This window comes from Zootoca vivipara, chromosome 8 (assembly GCF_965207765.1).
Source record: "Zootoca vivipara chromosome 8, rZooViv2.hap1.1, whole genome shotgun sequence".
Classification (NCBI taxonomy): domain Eukaryota; kingdom Metazoa; phylum Chordata; class Lepidosauria; order Squamata; family Lacertidae; genus Zootoca; species Zootoca vivipara.
This window is the reverse complement of record NC_142591.1, coordinates 28,120,000-28,139,694: the sequence shown is the minus strand read 5'-3', so window position 1 is coordinate 28,139,694 and position 19,695 is coordinate 28,120,000. Positions and strand designations below refer to the sequence as shown.

The 19,695-nt window shown below is 41.7% G+C and overlaps 1 protein-coding gene across 1 annotated transcript in view; it reads right to left on the bottom strand.

Moving 5' to 3' along the window:
* DTNBP1 (dystrobrevin binding protein 1) overlaps positions 1-19,695 on the bottom strand; it is a 42,427-nt gene that overhangs the window by 1,568 nt on the left and 21,164 nt on the right. Inside the window, exons 8-9 of the mRNA XM_035124714.3 lie at positions 1,623-1,778; positions 431-574 (exon numbers count right to left, since the gene is read on the bottom strand). Coding sequence (XP_034980605.1) covers positions 431-574; positions 1,623-1,778 — 300 coding nt within the window. The remainder of the gene's footprint in view (positions 1-430; positions 575-1,622; positions 1,779-19,695) is intronic.

The following is a 19,695-nucleotide window of genomic DNA, read 5'->3' as shown; positions in this document are numbered from 1 at the left end:
GTATGCACCACTTCTTGTAATGCCTTACTAATAATCCAGAACAATGGAGCACATAAACCTCAGTCTAAGACATAAGATGTCAGGAAAGTAGCCACAATAAGAATCTTGGCTTTACGAAAGTATCCTTGAACTAGGGCTCTGGTTCAAATTAAGCCTCCATTTTTTTCTGAAATGAAAAATGTGGGCTTCTTGCTGAATCCTGCATCTTAGTGAACCTGGCTGGTGATAAGTATATTTGTTCAGAAAATACAAGAATTGCAAAATGGGAAATGTGATTTAAATCGACAATTTATGGTGGATCTTTTTTTCTTGGTGATTTAAATCACGTCAATTTAATATGTATCCACCCTGCTAGAAAACATCAATAATAAGTACTATTTTTTTTTATGCCAGTGCAACCAGATCAAGAATGCAAGAGTTCATTTTATACCTATCATAGGAGATGACATTGTACTGTCCTCTCCTCCTGAATTAAGGAAGACATCTAAGGCTTCTTGGTCAGACATATCCACAAGGTCCATTTGTTCCAACATGTCCACATTTACTTCCATAGAAGACATGCTTCCAATCGGCTCTGCCATAAGAAAAAGGAAAACAAGTAAACTTGAAATCTAACGCATACGATCACTTCTGGACAAAACTATGGCATGAATTAAGCATACTGGAAAGATAACATTTATGGTTAGTGAATAGGCATCCTTTTACCTTTATTTTTTTTAAAAAAAATACTTGCACTGGATTTACAGCTTTATTTTCTGAAATTCATGTAATGGAACTACTTCAGACTTCATACCCAAACCCAGGATGATGCAACTTATTTTTTTTTTAAAAAAATTAATCATTATGAGACAGGTAAGTAAAACTAATCATAACTGCCATTACAAGAAGCTAACATCCCAATCTCAAACTGCTATCAAGAGGTGGCTTAATTTCTCCAGAATTAACCCTGAGACTAACAGAATGTGTTAGGTTGTGATAGAAGCCCCAGAAGTTTCAGGCACAGTAAAAGTCCTTTGTACATGTGTGGGAAATCCTACTGTGACAACGAAGGCGCTGGAACCAGGACACTCAAACTGTGGAAGATCAACAGAATCCAGCAGGAAAAGTCCTAAACCATTAAACTTACTTCAGAACCTTCAGCTTTCATACATCTATACAGTTGCTATACCACAGGCCTTCGAATTCAGCTGTTTTCTTCCATACAATCCATAATTGTGGAGGAAAATAGCTACAGCAAAACTGCAATCTGTCACTTACTTGTTCATGTGGTGCAAGCAACTGCAATATTAAAATTTATTAGCCCTCATCCCACCCACTGATGCAATGCTATTTCCAGCTGCAGCGCCTCAGTCGCTGCCCTGCTAGTCCTGCATATAGGACAGTCCTTTGCCTGCTGTTACATTCTTAGAAGCTAAGTAGGTCTCATTCTGCTCACTGGTTGAAGAAAATGCTCAAACAAGCAAGCCAATATGAACTTAGAGATGAAAGAACAGGATAGAGATGTACTGAAGGAACTAAAATCTTGCAAAATCTGGCTCAAGAAATGGAAATGCCATGGCAGGTGTGTGAGCTTCCTCTTGGGATCTAGCTTAAAAATTACACAGAACATTTTCAGTACTTGCCTCGCCTTTCAGTTATTTGCAGATAGCCTGTGGAGAGATACTGTTCCATGTCCTGCTGAAAAGCTTCTTCAAAGAACTTTTGCCGCTCCTTTAGCTTCATTTGCTGGGTATGCTCCATAACCAACACCTTCTGTGCATGCTCTGCATCAAGCTCAGCTGCAATAGAGAAATATGCATTAAGCCTGAAAGATTCTCATTTCAGTGTATTCAGAAGCATTTATGTTTTATGCATCCTGCTTCCCAAGGAAGTAAACTGCAAAAAAAAACCCAAACAAACAAAAAACAACCCAGTTGACAGAACTCATTTTAAAAGTTATTTCCTTAGGCATTTAAGACTAGTATTTTTTCCATTGGAAAAAAAATATTGAAGAGCACTTCCCTGGTGAGGTGCTTCTTAAGATCACAAACACGCATCCTAGTATATTATCTGTCTGTGGCTGTAAGCGCAAATGAGTTAAGGACTTCAGAAATTAGGGACAAGCCATTTTGTAGAAAGAGTAAAACTGAGAAGTAAACACACTCTTCTTTGTCATTGTATAAGCCAGTAGTGTCTATTATTTTATGTAGCCCAAAAACCACAGAGCTTGTCCCATGTAATGAGCAAATGTTAGTTCTGCTATGATGCAGAAAGGCAATTCTATTGTAATAAAAGGCCAGGAGCTATTACTAAGTATAGAAATCTATTTATTTGCCCCTAACATTGCCTGGCAGTTTTGAATTTTAATGGCAACATCCATTTTCTTCTATCCCCAAAATAGACATAGCAGCTAAGCAACAAATAGAGTTTATGTAATCTTTTACCAAGCCTCTCCCCACTCCCAGTTAGCCTTTTATGTTTAAATTGATAAAGAAGGTTGCTGTCAACTTTGCAAGTCTGTTGTTGTAATTGATTTTATAGATTGGTGCTTATGGCATTTATAGATACATTCTTTCCTAAGTGTGTAATGAGGATGCACAGTTCACTTGTGTATTCCCCACCCCAATGTGATCTTTGGAATGTTTTGATTGTTTTATATCAGTTTGTTTTAATGTTTCATTTGAATAAAATATTTTTTAAAAAGCAACTGCTAAAGTGTCAGTCAGCAGTATCCTAAAATGTAATATGCAAAGCCTACACAAACAGTATGTGGGATTTACCTGACTTTACCATTTTAAAAACATTTAAAATGATATTGTGCCATTTACATACATATAACATAATTATAAAGTTGCACAACTAAAACAGTACAATAATCATGAGTTGTAAATACCACCAATCAACCAACAAAACTTGCTGCTCACTAACTGAGCAGCCTATGCACAGCCACCACATTTTACAACTACATGAGTAGGAAAGACAGTTACATGAAATACTTCATTGCTGCAATTTTCTCTCACTGTTTTGTCACCAGATACACCTTTGCCTTGTCTTGGTGTCAAGGAACTCTGAGGTAACTTTCTGGTTTGGTTTTTTTTAAAAAAATGTGCCAGTCAGAGTCAACTTTTTATTAGCTAATTCTCTGTGGCACACTCATTCAAATTATTCATTTTATATTCTGTCCAGAGTCCTATATCTGTCTACGTTTCAAGTTGCTGAGGCAATTTCTTCCTTCCCCACATATAAGTCTGCATCATAAAATATGATTATTTAGAAATGCAACACAGCCAGAAATATATGCAGGCTTGGATGGCATACACTGCCTCACTCACACTCCTTTAAATAGCACCAGTTAATTGTTCATTGACTAACAACATCAAATGGCACTGGGGAAGATAACTACTTTCCACCAATTTTCCAAGGACAGGCTTTCAGCTAATTAGCCTGCAATCTCCAGGATCCCCTCGTGAAAGCTTTTTAAAAAATGGTGTTAACACTGGTCGCTTGCAAGTCCTCCGGTATGGAGGTTTATATTGGGGAAAAGTTACTTCACTATGCATCTGTTCGAGGAGAAGAAAGAGAAGAAAAAGACTGCCTGCCTTGAGGAGTCATGTGAGCTAAAACTGTGCCTGATTTCATTAGTAAATCCATCCTGGTGCCCCTGGAGGTGCATTCCAATATATACCATGAACAGGTCTAACCAGTCAGTTCTCTATGTGCTTTGTGTATTAAATTGTTTCTTATAGGTTAAAATGAAAAGTGTCAAGCTGGATGGTATTGCCTAATATTTTCTCCATTAATCTTCCAATATCCTTCTGCACAGAATTATGTCTACCACATATGGCAGATATCTCCTTGTTTAAAAAAAAATGTTTCCAGCAAATAAAAATGCAGTTACTGGTTTTACTCATGGTTACTAAAGTAACATACCATCTAGTTGCCATTTTACATCAATTTCCCATTCTGTCCAATATATTCCAAAAGTTCCTACTTAGATATTATCTCCTACATCTTGTGCCTATCTAATCTTCAAGTCTGCAGCTTATTCCATTTCACACTCCATTTTTTATAGAATTGTATACATTTTAGACAGTAACAGTGCAATCCTGTATATGCCTAACCAGAAACAAGTCCCATTGAGTTCCACCAAAATCTTCTATAGAATTTCCTTTACACAGAGAGAGTGGACTTGTCACTGTCCCGCGCTTTGATCCTACTATAAATAGGAATGCGTTTGCAATAGCAGAGTACTGATCGGGCAGAAAAGATCCATGCAAGTGTGTGCATTAAGAACCAGCCAGGAACTTGATTCCTCATTGATTAAGCTTTCCCTGACCAGTAAGAATGGGCTGTTTTGTATGTCTGAATTCCTGAAGGTATTGTGGTGTTTTTAATATGCTTTTATAGTACAGTTTTATTAGTTTTATGTTGTATTTTTCTTTTAACAATATTGTATATTTTATATTGTACACCACTTAGGTTTTCAAAAAATAAGCACTTTATAAAAACTTTTAAACAAGCAAATAGAGAAAACAAAACTCCACACAATTACTCTCACTTATGTACGTACCATGTTTTTCCGAAAATAAGACACCGTCTTATATTTATTTTTCCTCAAAAAAAACACTATGGCTTATTTTCAGGGGATGTCTTATTTTTTTATTAAGTATGGTACAGTTTAACCTACATGGTTAAACTGCCTATCACTATGGCTTATTTTCGGGGTATGGCTTATATTCCTTGAATGCTTAAAAAATCCTGCTATGGCTTATTTTATGGCTATGTCTTATTTTCAGAGAAACAGGGTAGTTGCCTAATTCAATAATTCAGGTGACTGAGAAATGGGCTCATACTACAAGCTCAATAGTGAGTAGGCTGAGCAAGCTGTGTGTTATGACAAACTTGTTGTATACTAAGAAGAGACAACTTGAACATACTGAGCATCATATGAAACAGCTGCCATCTCACAACCACAGTTACAGCCTTGGGAAATGTTTTAACCCCTAGCAGGTTTCTTTGATGCATAACAATCTGCACTGCCCATCTAAAATTGACTGTTCAAACATTTTAAGCACAGAAAAATAAACTACACAGCATACATATTTAAATCATACTCCTTCCACCAAGCCCCATGACTGGGCTGTTTGTTCTGTTCTAGAAGTGCACATTAGCAGTTGGGCTGAACTCATGCTGATTCAGGGAATCATTTTCATACAAAACTGAACTGTTCGGTGGCAAGTTGCAATGAAGCAAAAATATATTGATTAAGTGAGCAGATATTGGTGGTACAGCAACTTGAAACAGCACAGGGCAGCTATTCACATTAAAAAAGACAAATGTGTAAGAATGTCATTAAGGCCTTTTGCCCAAAGCACAATCAACTGCTTGCTTGTTTTGTGGTGGAAGGTAAAGACAAGTTACTCAACTGCTCACCTTTCTTTAACAGATTTTATGAATTATTTAGCTGAAGCTGTACAAGTAATAAATGAAAGTATGCTGTCAAAATATTGGTGCAGGTATGAACAAACAATTCTCCAAGACTTGTTAATATCTGGCAGTATAATGCATACTGTAAAACATTATGAAAGAGCATTCAACTTCAATCTCACTTCATTACCAAGTGCTAATGTTACATTTGTTTATGACATCTGTATGCCACCCCTTAATATAAAGTTCTCTCAGTGGTTTCATTCTCGTGCCTTTTCATGGAGAATGCCATCAATCATTAGAAAGATAATAAGAACAAGACCAACTGATACTCTGTTCCAGCACTGCCTAGACAGTATGTTAGGCAGTTGTCTCTTTTGAAGCAAACCGTCTTCTGTCAACCAGCAATCAGGTACAATTAATGTCCCTAAGGTCAGTGCTGCCAGGCTGCAATCTGGCAATCTTACTCAGCAGGCAATCACACTCAATTTCCTCTTCCATGTATATTTAAAGAAAGCTTTCCGCCTTAACAAATTTGACTCTCTATGACATGAAAATAGTTGCTCATTCCCATTCTCCAAGCAAGCAATTCCATCTAAACACAACTTCCCTGTGTGAGTTCTCTCAACATGTCACTATAATCTTTATTAAGCTTATCTGGAGACAATGGAAGGTCCTCTAACAGGGGCGTGGCCAAGGGCGGGGAGGGGGGCCGCTGCACCCCCAGATCAAGTAAAACAATAGAAATACTTAACTAACTGAACAATAATGTCAGTCAGGGACGTAGGAAGATGGGGGCGGTGGGGGCGGGCCGCCCTGAGCGGCGGGCTCCAAGGGGCGCCATTGCGGGCGCCCTCCACGCCCCCAGAACGCGTGCCACGCCTCTCCGGGAGGCGCACTGTGCCCCACGGCCCCCAGAACACGCGCCACGCCTCTCCGGGAGGCGCGCTGTGTCCCACGGCCCCTGGAACGCATGTCCCGACCCTCCAGGAGGTGTGCTCCAACCCTCCGGGAGGCGCCCCCAGAACGGGCACCAGCCCCGCCCCCGGTGCCGGAGCATGAAGCTCCGCCACTGTCAGTTCTGCTCCCCTAACAAAAATCCTGGCTATGCCCATGTCCTCCAAGTTAGTATATAGGAAAATTCCTTGCACACAGACTGTAAACCTTACTCATTGTACTTCTATGTAGCATCAATGGGCTACATCAGTTTGAGTCAGGAGGCAGATGAAATTTACCTGCTTCAAACTCCAAACATTGCTTGGATTAGAATTATACAGTCTGAAGAGGGAATCATCCAAAATAATTACAACATGATAGCACTGAACCATACCCAACCAAAAACACTTATACCCATCCTATTTCTTGAACACAACACACAAAACACAAAGTTCAAACTCAAAATTGCTTTTCAACACAACACAGATTTTCCCATGAAACAAACTATAACAAAATAGCAAGCACTATTTCCACCTGAAAGCAGGCACAACTCACAACACATCTGTGAAACTTACCCTCTGTAACATTACTGTTCAAGATAGAAACAAAAACAATGCAATTGCAAATAAGTTCTCTTTGTAGTAAACATACTACTTTTAGGTAGTTCCCTACACACCTATTTATTTACTTACCTATACTAGTAGCATCAAAGTGTTTTAAGCTGCTGCAGATCACAAGAATCAATACCACCAGTGAGCACATCTAGATACTTTGCTTTGTAAATGCAGCTGGAGGAAGCCCATCATTCCAAATGCACTACCGGAAATATTACTACAGAGTCAAGCGGAAACAAAGCAGTCAAGAACTAAAGACACTAAAAAAATGTAGAAAGAGCAGAGATCTAAAATGATATCAAATTCAATACATTTAACTTTATAGTATCAAGGCTCATATGTACTTTAGATATACTGGTAGATTAATAATCCAGTGTTATATTTAAAATTTGAGACATTTCCATGAATTCTTTGTTTTTGCAGGATGGGGACAAAAAATATCACGTAACTTTAAAGTCTACATTAAGACGCAGCTGGTCTACAAATGTATGTTTCAGCAGCTGCTCTCTGCTCCCAATGACCTCACGGATATTTTGTATTGTTCATCCAAATGACAAAAGGTATTGTGTAATACTAGGAAAACCTGCAGTTCCTAGAATTTGAGACTTCCTTCCCCCACATTAAAATATATCTTCTATTTTATTGAACTGAAATTGGATCTTTTTTTAAAAAAAAAGAATACAACTAAAGGCTCTGTGATAAATGTAGATGGGCCCCAATCTTCTAGGCTTCTGCATCAAAACACTCTGACAGGTGTTATGGTGTCAGCTAGGGTGTGTTGGCAGAACACAAGGGAACAACTTCAGTCAGAATTACTCACAGGACATCTCCCACTTGATCCCCCCCCCCCAAGTTGGTTGTAATTCTGCACAGGAATAGCTATGAACTGAACTTGGCCACTGGTTAATAGGATTGGAGTCAAACTGTTGCTGAGGTCCCCAACTGGCCTTGAAATGAGGGGTGGGGGACTTCTTCATAAATGTTTTGAAGAAACGCTTTATGATGTTGAATGTCTTTATCATAATGGTTCGTGCCCTATATAACGAACATGCTTAAGTCTAATTAATGCATAAAGGGTTTAACACCAGTAAACTGTCCTGTCAAGCTTAGCTAAGTCAATTCCCTTACCACCTTAGGAGAAAACAGGTAATCAAGGCTATTATTGTCCTTCTCCAATCTACCTGGGAGGTTCAGCATGTAAAGAGGTTTGAGCTGGTTGCTCAAGCTCAACCACATGGCTCTCACAATCTGCTCCTGAGTTCCTATAACCAATAATTTAAGAACTTTCACCACTTTGGAGCTAAACTAAGTTTTATTGCCTGTGAAACCTTTCTGAATGCTGGATTGAACAGCACATAGAATCACAGAATCATAGAGTTGGAAGAGACCCCAAGGGCCACCCAGTCCAACCCCCTGCCAAGCAGGAAACACCATCAAAGCATTCCTGACATATGGCCATCAAGCCTCCGCTTAAAGACTTCCAAAGAAGGAGACTCCACCACACTCCTTGGCAGCAAATTCCACTGCCGAACAGCTCTTACTGTCAGGAAGTTCTTCCTAATGTTTAGGTGGAATCTTCTTTCTTGTAGTTTGAATCCATTGCTCCGTGTCAGCTTCTCTGCAGCAGCAGAAAACAACATTTCTCCCTCCTCTATATAACATCCTTTTATATATTTGAACATAGCTATCATATCATCCCTTAACCTTCTCTTCTCCAGGCTAAACATACCCAGCTCCCTAAGCCGTTCCTCATAAGGCATCGTTTCCAGGCCTTTGACCATTTTGGTTGCCTTCCTCTGGACACGTTCCAGCTTTTCAGTATCCTTCTTGAACTGTGGTGCCCAGAACTGGACACAGTACTCCAGGTGAGGTCTGACCAGAGCAGAATACAGTGGTACTATTACTTCCCTTGATCTAGATGCTACTCCTATTGATGCAGCCCAGAATTGCATTGGCTTTTTAGCTGCTGCATCACACTATTGACTCATGTCAAGTTTGTGGTCTACTAAGACTCCTAGATCACATGTACTGCTCTCAAGCCAGGTGTCACCCATCCTGTATTTGTGCCTTTCATTCCCCCCCACCCCAAGTGTAGTACTTTACATTTCTCCCTGTTAAAATTCATCTTGTTTGCTTTGGCCCAGTTGTCTAATCTGTTAAGGTCACTTTGAAGTGTGATCCTGTCCTCTGGGGTATTAGACACCCCTCCCAATTTGGTGTCATCTGCAAACTTGCTCAGGATGCCCTCAAGCCCATCATCCAAGTCACTGATAAAGATGCTGAATAAGACTGGGCCCAAGACAGAGCCCTGTGGCACCCCACTAATCACTTCTCTCCAAGATGAAGAGGAGCCATTGATGAGCACCCTTTGGGTTCGGGTCAGTCAGCCAGTTACAAATCCACTGAATGGTAGCATTGTCTAGCCTGCATTTTACCAGCTTCTTTACTAGAATATCATGGGGCACCTTGGCAGAGGCCTTGCTGAAATCAAGATAGGCTATATCCACAGCGTTCCCTTCATCTACCAGGGTTGTAATTCTGTCAAAAAATGAGATCAGATTAGTCTGGCATGACCTATTTTTCAGAAACCCATGCTGACTTTACATGAATCGGACCTTTGGAGAGTTTGCAAGTAAACCATTATTGTAAGTAAACCATTATTATCTTCCCAAATGTGGTATTTTTCTATGCTGGGGCAGAGGGAAACTTTGGAAAGCAACATTTTAAGGGGACATTTTGGAACTCACTTGGAGGAGCATAGTTTAAAGGTCTAATCACCCTATATTTCCACGCTGTACTTTGCTGCATATTCTGTGACTTCAAATCTCTGCTAGGGTTCTGTCACCAAAGGGCACTTACCCCAAACTGGCATCTAGGCAATTATCCTTTTATTCTTATTTTTTCCTTGAACTAACAGTTCATATGTTCATACATTAAGCAAAGACACTGGAACAAGCAAAATGGTGCACTTGCAACCCTGAAGATGACAGGATCTAATGCTATTACCTCAGTGGATTTGACTACTTGGAAAATCATCAACCGACAACGGCCTCTGTCTTGGGACATTTTGTTCCCAGTCAACTGCACAGTATCTGCAATGATCTTCTGTTTCCTGCCATATATTTATTAAAGTGTTTCAACGTTTTTAACAACTGCATTTTCTCCCTCTCTCCCAGCTCCTACTGTTGAGGTACAAAATTAATTACTATGATGCATTACAACCTCCCCAGAGCTTTCAAATTGATTTTGTACATGTCTTTCCATCACTCCCTCTAGTGCTGCTACTGCCACTGCCACCAATGAAAATCTACAAAATCCCAAGTTTTTAAATACAGTGGTACCTCGCAAGACGAATTACTTGCGCAACGAAAAACTCACAAGACAAAAGCGTTTTGCAATGTTTTTGGTAACTCGCAAGACGATTTTTTTCAGTGGGTTTTTTTTTTGCCACGGCAAACCGAGCTTCACAAGACAAAATTATCACAAGATGAAATTATCACAAGACGAAGCGACTCGCAGCACGAGGCACCACTGTATATTTTTCTAAAAAGACTCTTAGCAGAGTCATCATTAAAGCCATTTAAGTCTGCAATAATGTTTCACTGCCCTTAAACTACATCAGTTATTCAACAACAAAAAGTACATAAATAAATTATTTGGCAACATATTACTTTCTGGAATGATGTTTTTAAACTAGAGAGCATTTGAACTAGATAGCAATAGCTGAGGCAAGAACACACACACAAATTCTAAGCTGCATTTGTACACCTATTTTGCCTTAGGGTATACAGTGTACCATATGTCATAGCATAAATAAGCCACAATCACAGCTGCTTCTTAGCAGTGATAAACCTTTTTCACATTTCTTACTGATCTATGTCTAGAGCACTCTGTCCAGTTCTATGCCCTCACTTTTCTCAAAATCATCTAGATTAAATGGACTTTGTAAATATGGATATCATAAGCATTGGTATTTTCCTTCATTGATGATTCATCATTCATTCATTGTTATTTATCATTTCAAAGAGTTTGCAGATTGCATCCCTTTGGGCTGTAGATAACTGACCACACAAATGGCAACGAAAACAAAAATAGAGTGGATTAAGAGTTCTGGTGTAAGTTTCTCTCTGACTGCATGGAAAACAGAGATAAAGCAGAATATAGGCTATATGATTCTTAGGCACTGTCCTATAAAAGGCATCAACTTGCAAAAGAATCAGCCAGCCATGAAATTTCAAAGCTTTACCTACTGACTCATAACAAACACATTCATCTAGCTACTATTCAGCAACACTCCGTTCTGTCAAAGAACTGCAAGTTCTTTCCCAATCAATACAAACAAGCCTTGCACAATCTTATTAAGATGGGGTTTTCTCCACAGTCCATTTGAAAAGACAATCTGTCTGTAAAATCTGTAAAGAATAGTTATTAAAGTCAACTCAAAATGTCAACCTACACTTTCCAAGTCCGCAATCATAAGCTAAGCAGTGTCTGTTAAATGTGAGTGTTAGTATTTACCTGTCTTCCACATGCTTCTCATTCCCCTTCTTTCCCCCTTCTGTTAAAATACCTTAATACATCAATTCCCTTCAGCATTTAGGTACCTCTAGTGAACTGGGCTACAACCCCAAGCACTCTTAATAGGGAGCAAGCTCAATGGATAAACATACTTTGGATGTTGCTGTTGATCATTCCTCTGACATCCCCTTCAGTCGCAGCCATGACAGACAACAAAGAATACCCTTTTAGTATTCTTATGTTGTAGTAGTTTAACTTAAGGCAATGAACACATCCATGCAAGTGGCTATGCTGAAGAGGCACCCCTCTACGCTAACTTTGGACATCTGAGATATGTTTTCTCAGGACCCACCCTATTCATGTGACTGCAATTGTTTTGACTGTTTTTATTATTGAATTTTAAATTGTTTTAACCTGCTCTGGGACCTGCTGATGAAAAGGAGACAATAAATTGAATCATCACCACCACCATATAAAGAAAAGATGGAAGTCACTCACATTGTGTTAGTTGCAGATTAATTTTTGAGGCTCTTTGCTTCTATTAAAATAATTTCTAGTCATGTTGCGGAAAGAAATTAGAGTATGTGCTCACAAAACTCAAGTAATCATTTGGAAGATCAAATTTACTCATTTTCATGAATTCATCAGGTTTCACTAATTTTAAGAGCCTGATGTTAAGTTTCACATTCATGGCTAATGATTCCATAGCACTCATCACAGAATACTCATTTACAATATAAGTGATGTCAACTCCATGCAATAAAATTAAATTTAACCACCTGTTCTTAACAAGTTATACATTCCTACTGTCACCATCATCAGGCAGATGAAAGAGATAAGAACCTATTTCTGAAGAACAACACTAGGTTTTACTATTAGTAATGGGACAGAATACACTTTTTAAATGACACACTTTAGAGAAGAATTAAAGCAAGCTATTATTAACAGAATTGGGACCCAGGTGGCGCTGTGGTTAAACCACTGAGCCTAGGGCTTGCTGACCAGAAGGTCGGCGGTTCGAATCCCTGTGACGGGGTGAGCTCCCGTTGCTTGCTCCCAGCTCCTGCCAACCTAGCAGTTCGAAAGCACGTCAAAATGCAAGTAGATAAATAGGAACCGCTACAGCGGGAAGGTAAACGGCGTTTCCATGTGCTGCTCTGGTTTGCCAGAAGCGGCTTTGTCATGCTGGCCACATGACCTGGAAGCTATACGCTGGCTCCCTCGGCCAATAATGCGAGATGAGCGCGCAACCCCAGAGTCGGTCACGACTGGACCTAATGGTCAGGGGTCACTTTACCTTTACCTATTATTAACAGAAATATAATTTGAATCAACAAAAAGCTTTCCAGAGAAACCAGAACTAAAGAAACATATAATATGTATAGGTGATTATCTGTCAACATACTAAAGATTCTATTTGAGAAACTTACTTTCCTACTTCAGTTAAACCTCACCTGGCTATCTGCATCCAATTTACTTACTGTAAAACTAGCATTTCAGTTATTTAGAACAGCATAATAATAAGATGTACACAGCTACATTTGTACTGTATCTATAATTAACTTCCCCAGAAAAACAATTCGAGCAATTATTCTCAAGAGTAGAACTCATTTGCTCCATCACAGCCCAAATGAGGTGACCTACAGAGCACATCTGTAGCACCTCTAAGCTACATCTTGTCTCCCAGCCTTTGCATGGGAGTCAGGACTCAGGAGAACTAATTTGATACTAGATGGATCTAAAAGGGTAGCTTTGGATTTCTGCTAGAGATTTGATTATTGTCATTGACCTATAGAGCTTTTTAAGGATAAAGTACTATGAATGTTGAGGTTTTCATATATGTGTTATATTCTTAACTGATAACATAAAAACAAAGAGGATGCACGATGAAACTGCTCAATGTAATGAACTAAAAATATATCAATACATTTATAGTACCTGGAGATTTTCAAAGTCACATGAAAATTGTCAAAAGAGCATACTTTTGCTCAAGCAACAAGGACCACCAGCCTTCTACAGCAGATTGGGAAAGTACACAGGAAGAGCAAAGGTGAGGAAGGGGAAGTCCCATTCCCTAAGTGAAGTCCATTCCACTCATGGACATCCCATCAGATGTCAAGGAAATAAACAACTATCTGACTTTTAGAAGACATCTGAAGGCAGCCCTGTTTAGGGAAGTTTTTAATGCTTGGCTTTTTATTGTGTTTTTAATATCCTTTTGGAAGCCGCCCAGAGTAGCTGGGGACGCCCGGCCACATGGGCAGGGTATAATAAATTATTTATTATTATTATTATTATTATTATTATTGAAAAAACTGGATGTCCAAATGGAAATTAATATTAACTTCGATTTTATCAAGCATTACACAAAAGGAATTATAATGACTTTGGCAGTCTGTATCTCAAATGATTCCGAAACACAGTTGCCTTACTATACAAAATTGAGCAGTATTCACATCTTAAATAGTTATACTTGTTCTAAAAGGTAGAATTCTCAATCCTCTGTCTTGCATTTTTGTTAGATACTTTGTTACCCTAACAAGAAGGCTTCAGGCCAGGTGGCAAACCATATAGAACACAGACAAAATTTAATAAAATTACACAGAAGGCTATCACCCCTCCATCTATGTGCTTATGCATGGTGAAGAAGAGAAGGCACCTGAACTGACTACTTAGATCAGTTACTGAAATGAAGTTAAACTAGTGAATAAAATATGCCCTTATTATGCTGGATTTCACTAGTCAAAGATTACCGCTCTGAGCAAGGTAGTCTGTTTAACTTCAAGAATGGCTCTGCATATATCACACCTGTCTGGAGTTACAGTAATGTGTTTCTAGAAGGCACAGACCAAGTTTCAACATCTGGAAGCAGACCATTAAGAAAAAAGTAATTACCAAAATTACAATGGAGACATCTTTGTTAACAATGATAAACTTGAAAACCACTGAGGAAACCATGGTAGTTCTGAAACTATGGTATTGTGAGTGGGAGAGGAAAACACACTAGGAACTGTGGGAACTGCCGTAAAGCCATGCTGGGGGGGGACAGATGGGAGGAATGAGGTCAGGACATATTAAGTGTCTGATAATGAGTGTACTTTGTTGTGAAAGGAACTGGCAGTTGATGGTTATGATGGTGGTGCTATCAGTTTCCCCTTTGGAGCCATTAGACCTCTAAAAAACCAAGTTGGGAGATAAGTGGGTGTGGAAATTCTGAAAGCTGAGAATATCTGCTGCACAATGAACTTGTAAGCAATACCTACCCTTGTTTCATCTTTGCAAACTAGTCAAATATTTACAGGTTAGTTTTGTCATTGCATTAGTTAAGCTATTTGATTCTGCCTTCAATAGCTCACCCTTAAGGCTATATGAAAGCTCTCTGTAGGGAATCATCTTGATACAGAAACTAGCTTTGACAGGACTATATTTGATACTTCAACTGTCATGCCACATTTTAAATCAAAAGGAAGTCACAATGTACTCTAGGATTTACTCTGCCTTAAGAGTCCAAAACAAATAGCCCCTACTTTAAGCAAGTATTTCCTTTTGAAGGACCATTTCATGACCAAAAAAAGAGACAGCAATTTCAAACATTGTAAGTTCCCTTGTTTGGGAAGCACTGACCTGGAAGTTTTTGTTGTTTTTAGCTAAATGCCAACAGTTCTTAAATTTTCAGATAGTTGAGAGTTTTTCTTTTTCCAGAACTAGTGCCTTCAGTCTCTTTGAAAAGCAGTAAGATAGCGTGAATGGCTTGTATCAAACTAAGTTTGACTCAGTGTAGACCAGGGGCCAGCAAACTTTTTCAGCAGGGGGCCAGTCCACTGTCCCTCAGACCTTGTGGGGGACCGGACTATATTTTGAAAAAATATATGAACGAATTCCTATGCCCCACAAATAACCCAGAGATGCATTTTAAATAAAAGGACACATTCTACTCATGTAAAAACATGCTGATTCCCGGACCGTCCGCGGGCCGGATTTAGAAGGCGATTGGGCCGCATCCGGCCCCCGGGCCTTAGTTTGGGAGACTCTGGTGTAGACCTACCAAAATTAATAAACCCAAGTTAGTCACATTCATTAATTCCAATGGGTGAGATTCACCTAATGTGGAATTTAAACTGCAAGGATATCACACAAGGATATCACACAAGGATTTCAACTTGTTCTCATCCTCCTCCTCCTCCCAAAGCTGCCTGATCAGGTCGGGAGAATCCCCAGAACAGTGTGCAGGGAGAGGAGAAGTGAGATCATTCTATCTGGCAAGCTGCAATGCTTGCAACAGATGGAAAAATTGAAAATTGCAATGTTGAATAGGTCTGAACTAAGGAAGACCACCATTGGATACATCCCAATCACCCAGTTACAGTGGTGCCTCACTAGATGAAATTAATTCGTTCCAAGGGTCAATTATTTTTTGTCTAGCGAGTCCCAGTTTCCCATAGGAATGCACTCAAACTTAATCAATGCGTTCCTATAGGCTCTGGGGGACTGGCGGCGGCATGCAACGGGGCTTTGGAGAAGGTCTCCGAAGCCCCGTCCGATGCCGTCTGTGTGCAAGGCAGTGGGGGGAGAAGCCTTGCCTGCCTCCCCCGACGAAGTTGCGCTCCGTGCCGGCTGTGCGTGGCGGGAGAAGAGCTTCTCCCACCACCGCCTGCCTCCCCTGACACGGAGCACAGCTTAGGAGGTCTCCAAAGTTGTGCTCCATGCTGGCTGTGCACGGCGAGAGGCGGAGGCGGGGGAAGAGCTTCTCCCGCCGCCGCCTCCCGCCTGCCTCCCCCGACACGGTGTGCAACTTCGGAAGTCTCCGAAGTTGCGCTCCGTGCCGTCTGTGTGCGGCGAGAGGCGGTGGGGGGGAAGCTCTTCTCCCGCCGCCTCCCGCCTGCCTCCCCCGACACGGAGCGCAACTTCGGAGGTCTCCGAAGTTGCGCTCCGTGCCGGCTGTGCGCGGCGAGAGGTGGCAGGGGAAGCTCTTCTCCCGCCGCCACCTCCCGCCTGCCTCCCCTGACACGGAGGTGTCCGAAGTTGCGCTCCATGCCGGCTGTGCGCGGCGAGAGGCGGCGGCGGGGGAAGCTCTTCTTCCGCCGCCGCCTCCCGCCTGCCTCCCCCGACACGGAGCACAACTTCGGAGACCTCCGAAGTTGCGCTCCGTGCCAGCTGTGCGCAGCGAGAGGCGGCGGCGGGGGAAGAGCTTCTCCCGCCGCCGCCTTCCGTCTGTCTTCCCCAGTGGTGCGGGGCGGGGTGGTGGCTCCAGGGGACGGAGCGGAATCGCAGCGGGCGCTGCTTGCTCCCGCCTGTCTTCCCCAAGCCAAGGGGAAGACAGGCAGGGGCAGCCGCCACACCGCCGCGTTTCGGCTCCGTCCCCCCTGGCAAAGGAAGATTAGCTGTCAGCTTCCCGCGCTGACAGCTGATCTTCCTTTGCCGCTTTCTATGGCCGCGCTTTGTAAGATGAAGCGGTGGTCATAGAAAATTTTGTCGTCTTACGAATGCCTCGCGCAACGCAAAACTCTTTTGTCTAGCGAGTTTTTCGTTGTGCGAGGCATTCATTGTGCGAGGCACCACTGTATTTTGATCTATAGTCAATCAGGAGTCAAGACAAGGTAAACAGGAGTGAGATAGATTGAAGCTGTCCAGAGACCTCTATTGTGAGCTGTTGAACAGCCAACTCACCCCCCTTCCTACTTACCAGATGCACTTGGGAAAGCCTCCTATTGAGTAGGCCCCTCCTGCTCAGTAGACCTCTGCTTTCCTTGAAGCCGAGTGTGACGGATTGGGCTGGCTTGAGTAGAACTCCAGGGTGTTAAGAGTTAAACCCAGCCTCCTAGTTGATTGACAGCATTCCATTCCAGGAGGGGCGGGACAGCCATGGGTTTAAAGAGGATGGGTAGCTGTTAATTCATGAAGAGCGGGAGTGTGTGGGAGGTGGTGGAGTAGGTTACTAGAGTAGGTGTAGATGAGGAATTGGTTAGGTTTGCAATAATATGATTAACAAGAACAGTGCTATTGAAACCACAAGCTTGTACACATGAAACTTGAATGCACCCGTTAAGATTTTAAGACATTAAATGTTAAGTTAAAGTGCCATCTAAACTATCGTCTGTGTGATCTTTCCAGCAGGGGTATCTATTGCTCATTTGGTGGGGATACTCATTAAAAGGACAAAACCCCTATCTAAAGCAGAAAGGATAGTTTGTTGTCCCTTGAGTGCATGAGAGGAGGAGGAGGAGGGAGACTGGTTCAAGGGTGACACAAAGTTTCCTCGGGAGGGAGGAAAGCTTCACAGTGGGGAAAGCTCAAGTGAGGAGAACCCCTTACTGGTGTGTACACTAAGAATAGTCTCATATTCACCCCAGAGCTTAAAAAGATACCGGGCCACGTTTGGGCTGGAAAAGTACTCTCATTTTATTTGTAAAACCCACAAGGGATAGTGGGGTTACAATAAGGCTATAGGGAAGAGTAGAGAGGTTTAGTGTTACCTCAGAAATCCCTATTAGTGCTTTTTATAATCTGAGAGTTTTGAAAACAAAAGGCGTAAGGTGGGGACTTCTTACGTCGCACCAGGCAAGCATTTCTCATCCATTATCTGTCTCACACCAGGTCTATCTCTGTCTTAGCTCCCAGGGGCTACAGGGGAAGAGGGAGAAGCTCGATCCATGATATGGTGTAGGGAGTTGTCCAAACTCAAAGAAAGGTGTCTGCATGACCTGATGAGTTAGTTAGACCGCTTAACAGATTCTTCAAGGCATTCCATAAGGTCCCAAGCCACTTCCTTGGACAAAATACCTCCAGTGTCTAGGTCAGACTAGCTCTTGACAATATATTTACATATACCTTTTCATTCATTATCTAACACCAACTCTAGTCTGAGTCATGTTTTACTTTTATTCAGGATCCATACAAAACTTCCTTGCAGCCCTGTTTAGGGAAGTTTTTAACGTTTGATGTTTTGTTGCTTTTTTATATATTCTGTTGGGAGCCGCCCAGAGTGGCTGGGGAAGCCCAGAGTGGCTGGGGAAACCCAGCCAGATGGGTGGGGTATAAACAGGAGCAGAGCAAGCAAGGGGTGGGGGGCAGCCCGCCCCGGGCACCACCCTGGAGGGGGTGTCACTCGGGGCTACGCCCACGCCCCTCGCCTCTGCATGGCAGCCGGGGGGGGACAAAAAAATCTGCAGGTGCACCGGCCGAGCGATTGGGCGCCGCACGGGTGCCTGCAGGAGGGGGGGGTGGCACTCGCTGCCTGAGCCTGGACGCTCCATTTAGAAGTTGCGGGGGGCAATCCACCCCCCACAACTTCTAAACGGAGCGCCCAGGCTCCGTTTTGAATTCGCGGGGGGTTGCGATCCCCCTCTATGTAGCGATGCATGCGTCGTTACGTAGCAATGCCGCGCCCCCCGGGGGCATGGCAATTTGCCGCCCCGGATGTCACGGCGCCTCGCTACGCCCCTGGGTTTAAATAATTATTATTATTTCTGTATCAGTTTACATATCACTCACTTCTACTTCAAAGCTATTTGCATCTGTTCACTATTTCAGATGCACTGTAGGAAACAATTCCTCATGCTAAATCTTCCAGCAAGTTTCTTAAGCTTTCAGCCTCCATTTATAATGGATTCTACAGAAGCATTTCCAAGTCTAGACTAAAATCAAAGTTCTAATGCGAACACATCCCAAGCACTCAGAATACTCAGCTTTATTAATCTCTCTGATGTATGGCAATCTATTCTCTAGTCATCCAGCTCTGCAGCCTCTAAGCCTATGGAAACAAGCTGTTCTATAAACCATTTGTGGGCAGAGGTCTAAGAGAGCTTGACTTTCTGTATCAACTTTCATTTTAAAGTAACATCTTTTGTAGCTTGCTTATTGATATCAACATGGCCCTTCCATGTTACTAGGGTCTAATTTCAATTTTGACCTACTGAGGCTGCTTTCTGGGCCAGATTCAACCAAGTTGTTGCCCTAGCATAAGCCAGCAAATAGGTCCTGCTAGCGCAACAAGACTTTCCTCCCCACTCCAAATGCCCCCCCCTGCACCCTCCCCAAATCTTTTCACCTTGAATTCTACCAAACTAAGAATTCAAAGTTAGTGTAAAAGCCTCTCAAGTTCATTTATATTATTGTTACCAAGCACTCTGAACACTCAAACTTGACTGCTCAATTTATTGTTTAAACCCACACTATCATCAATATTGTTGCATGAGAGTATGGATGATGATCACTCATGAAG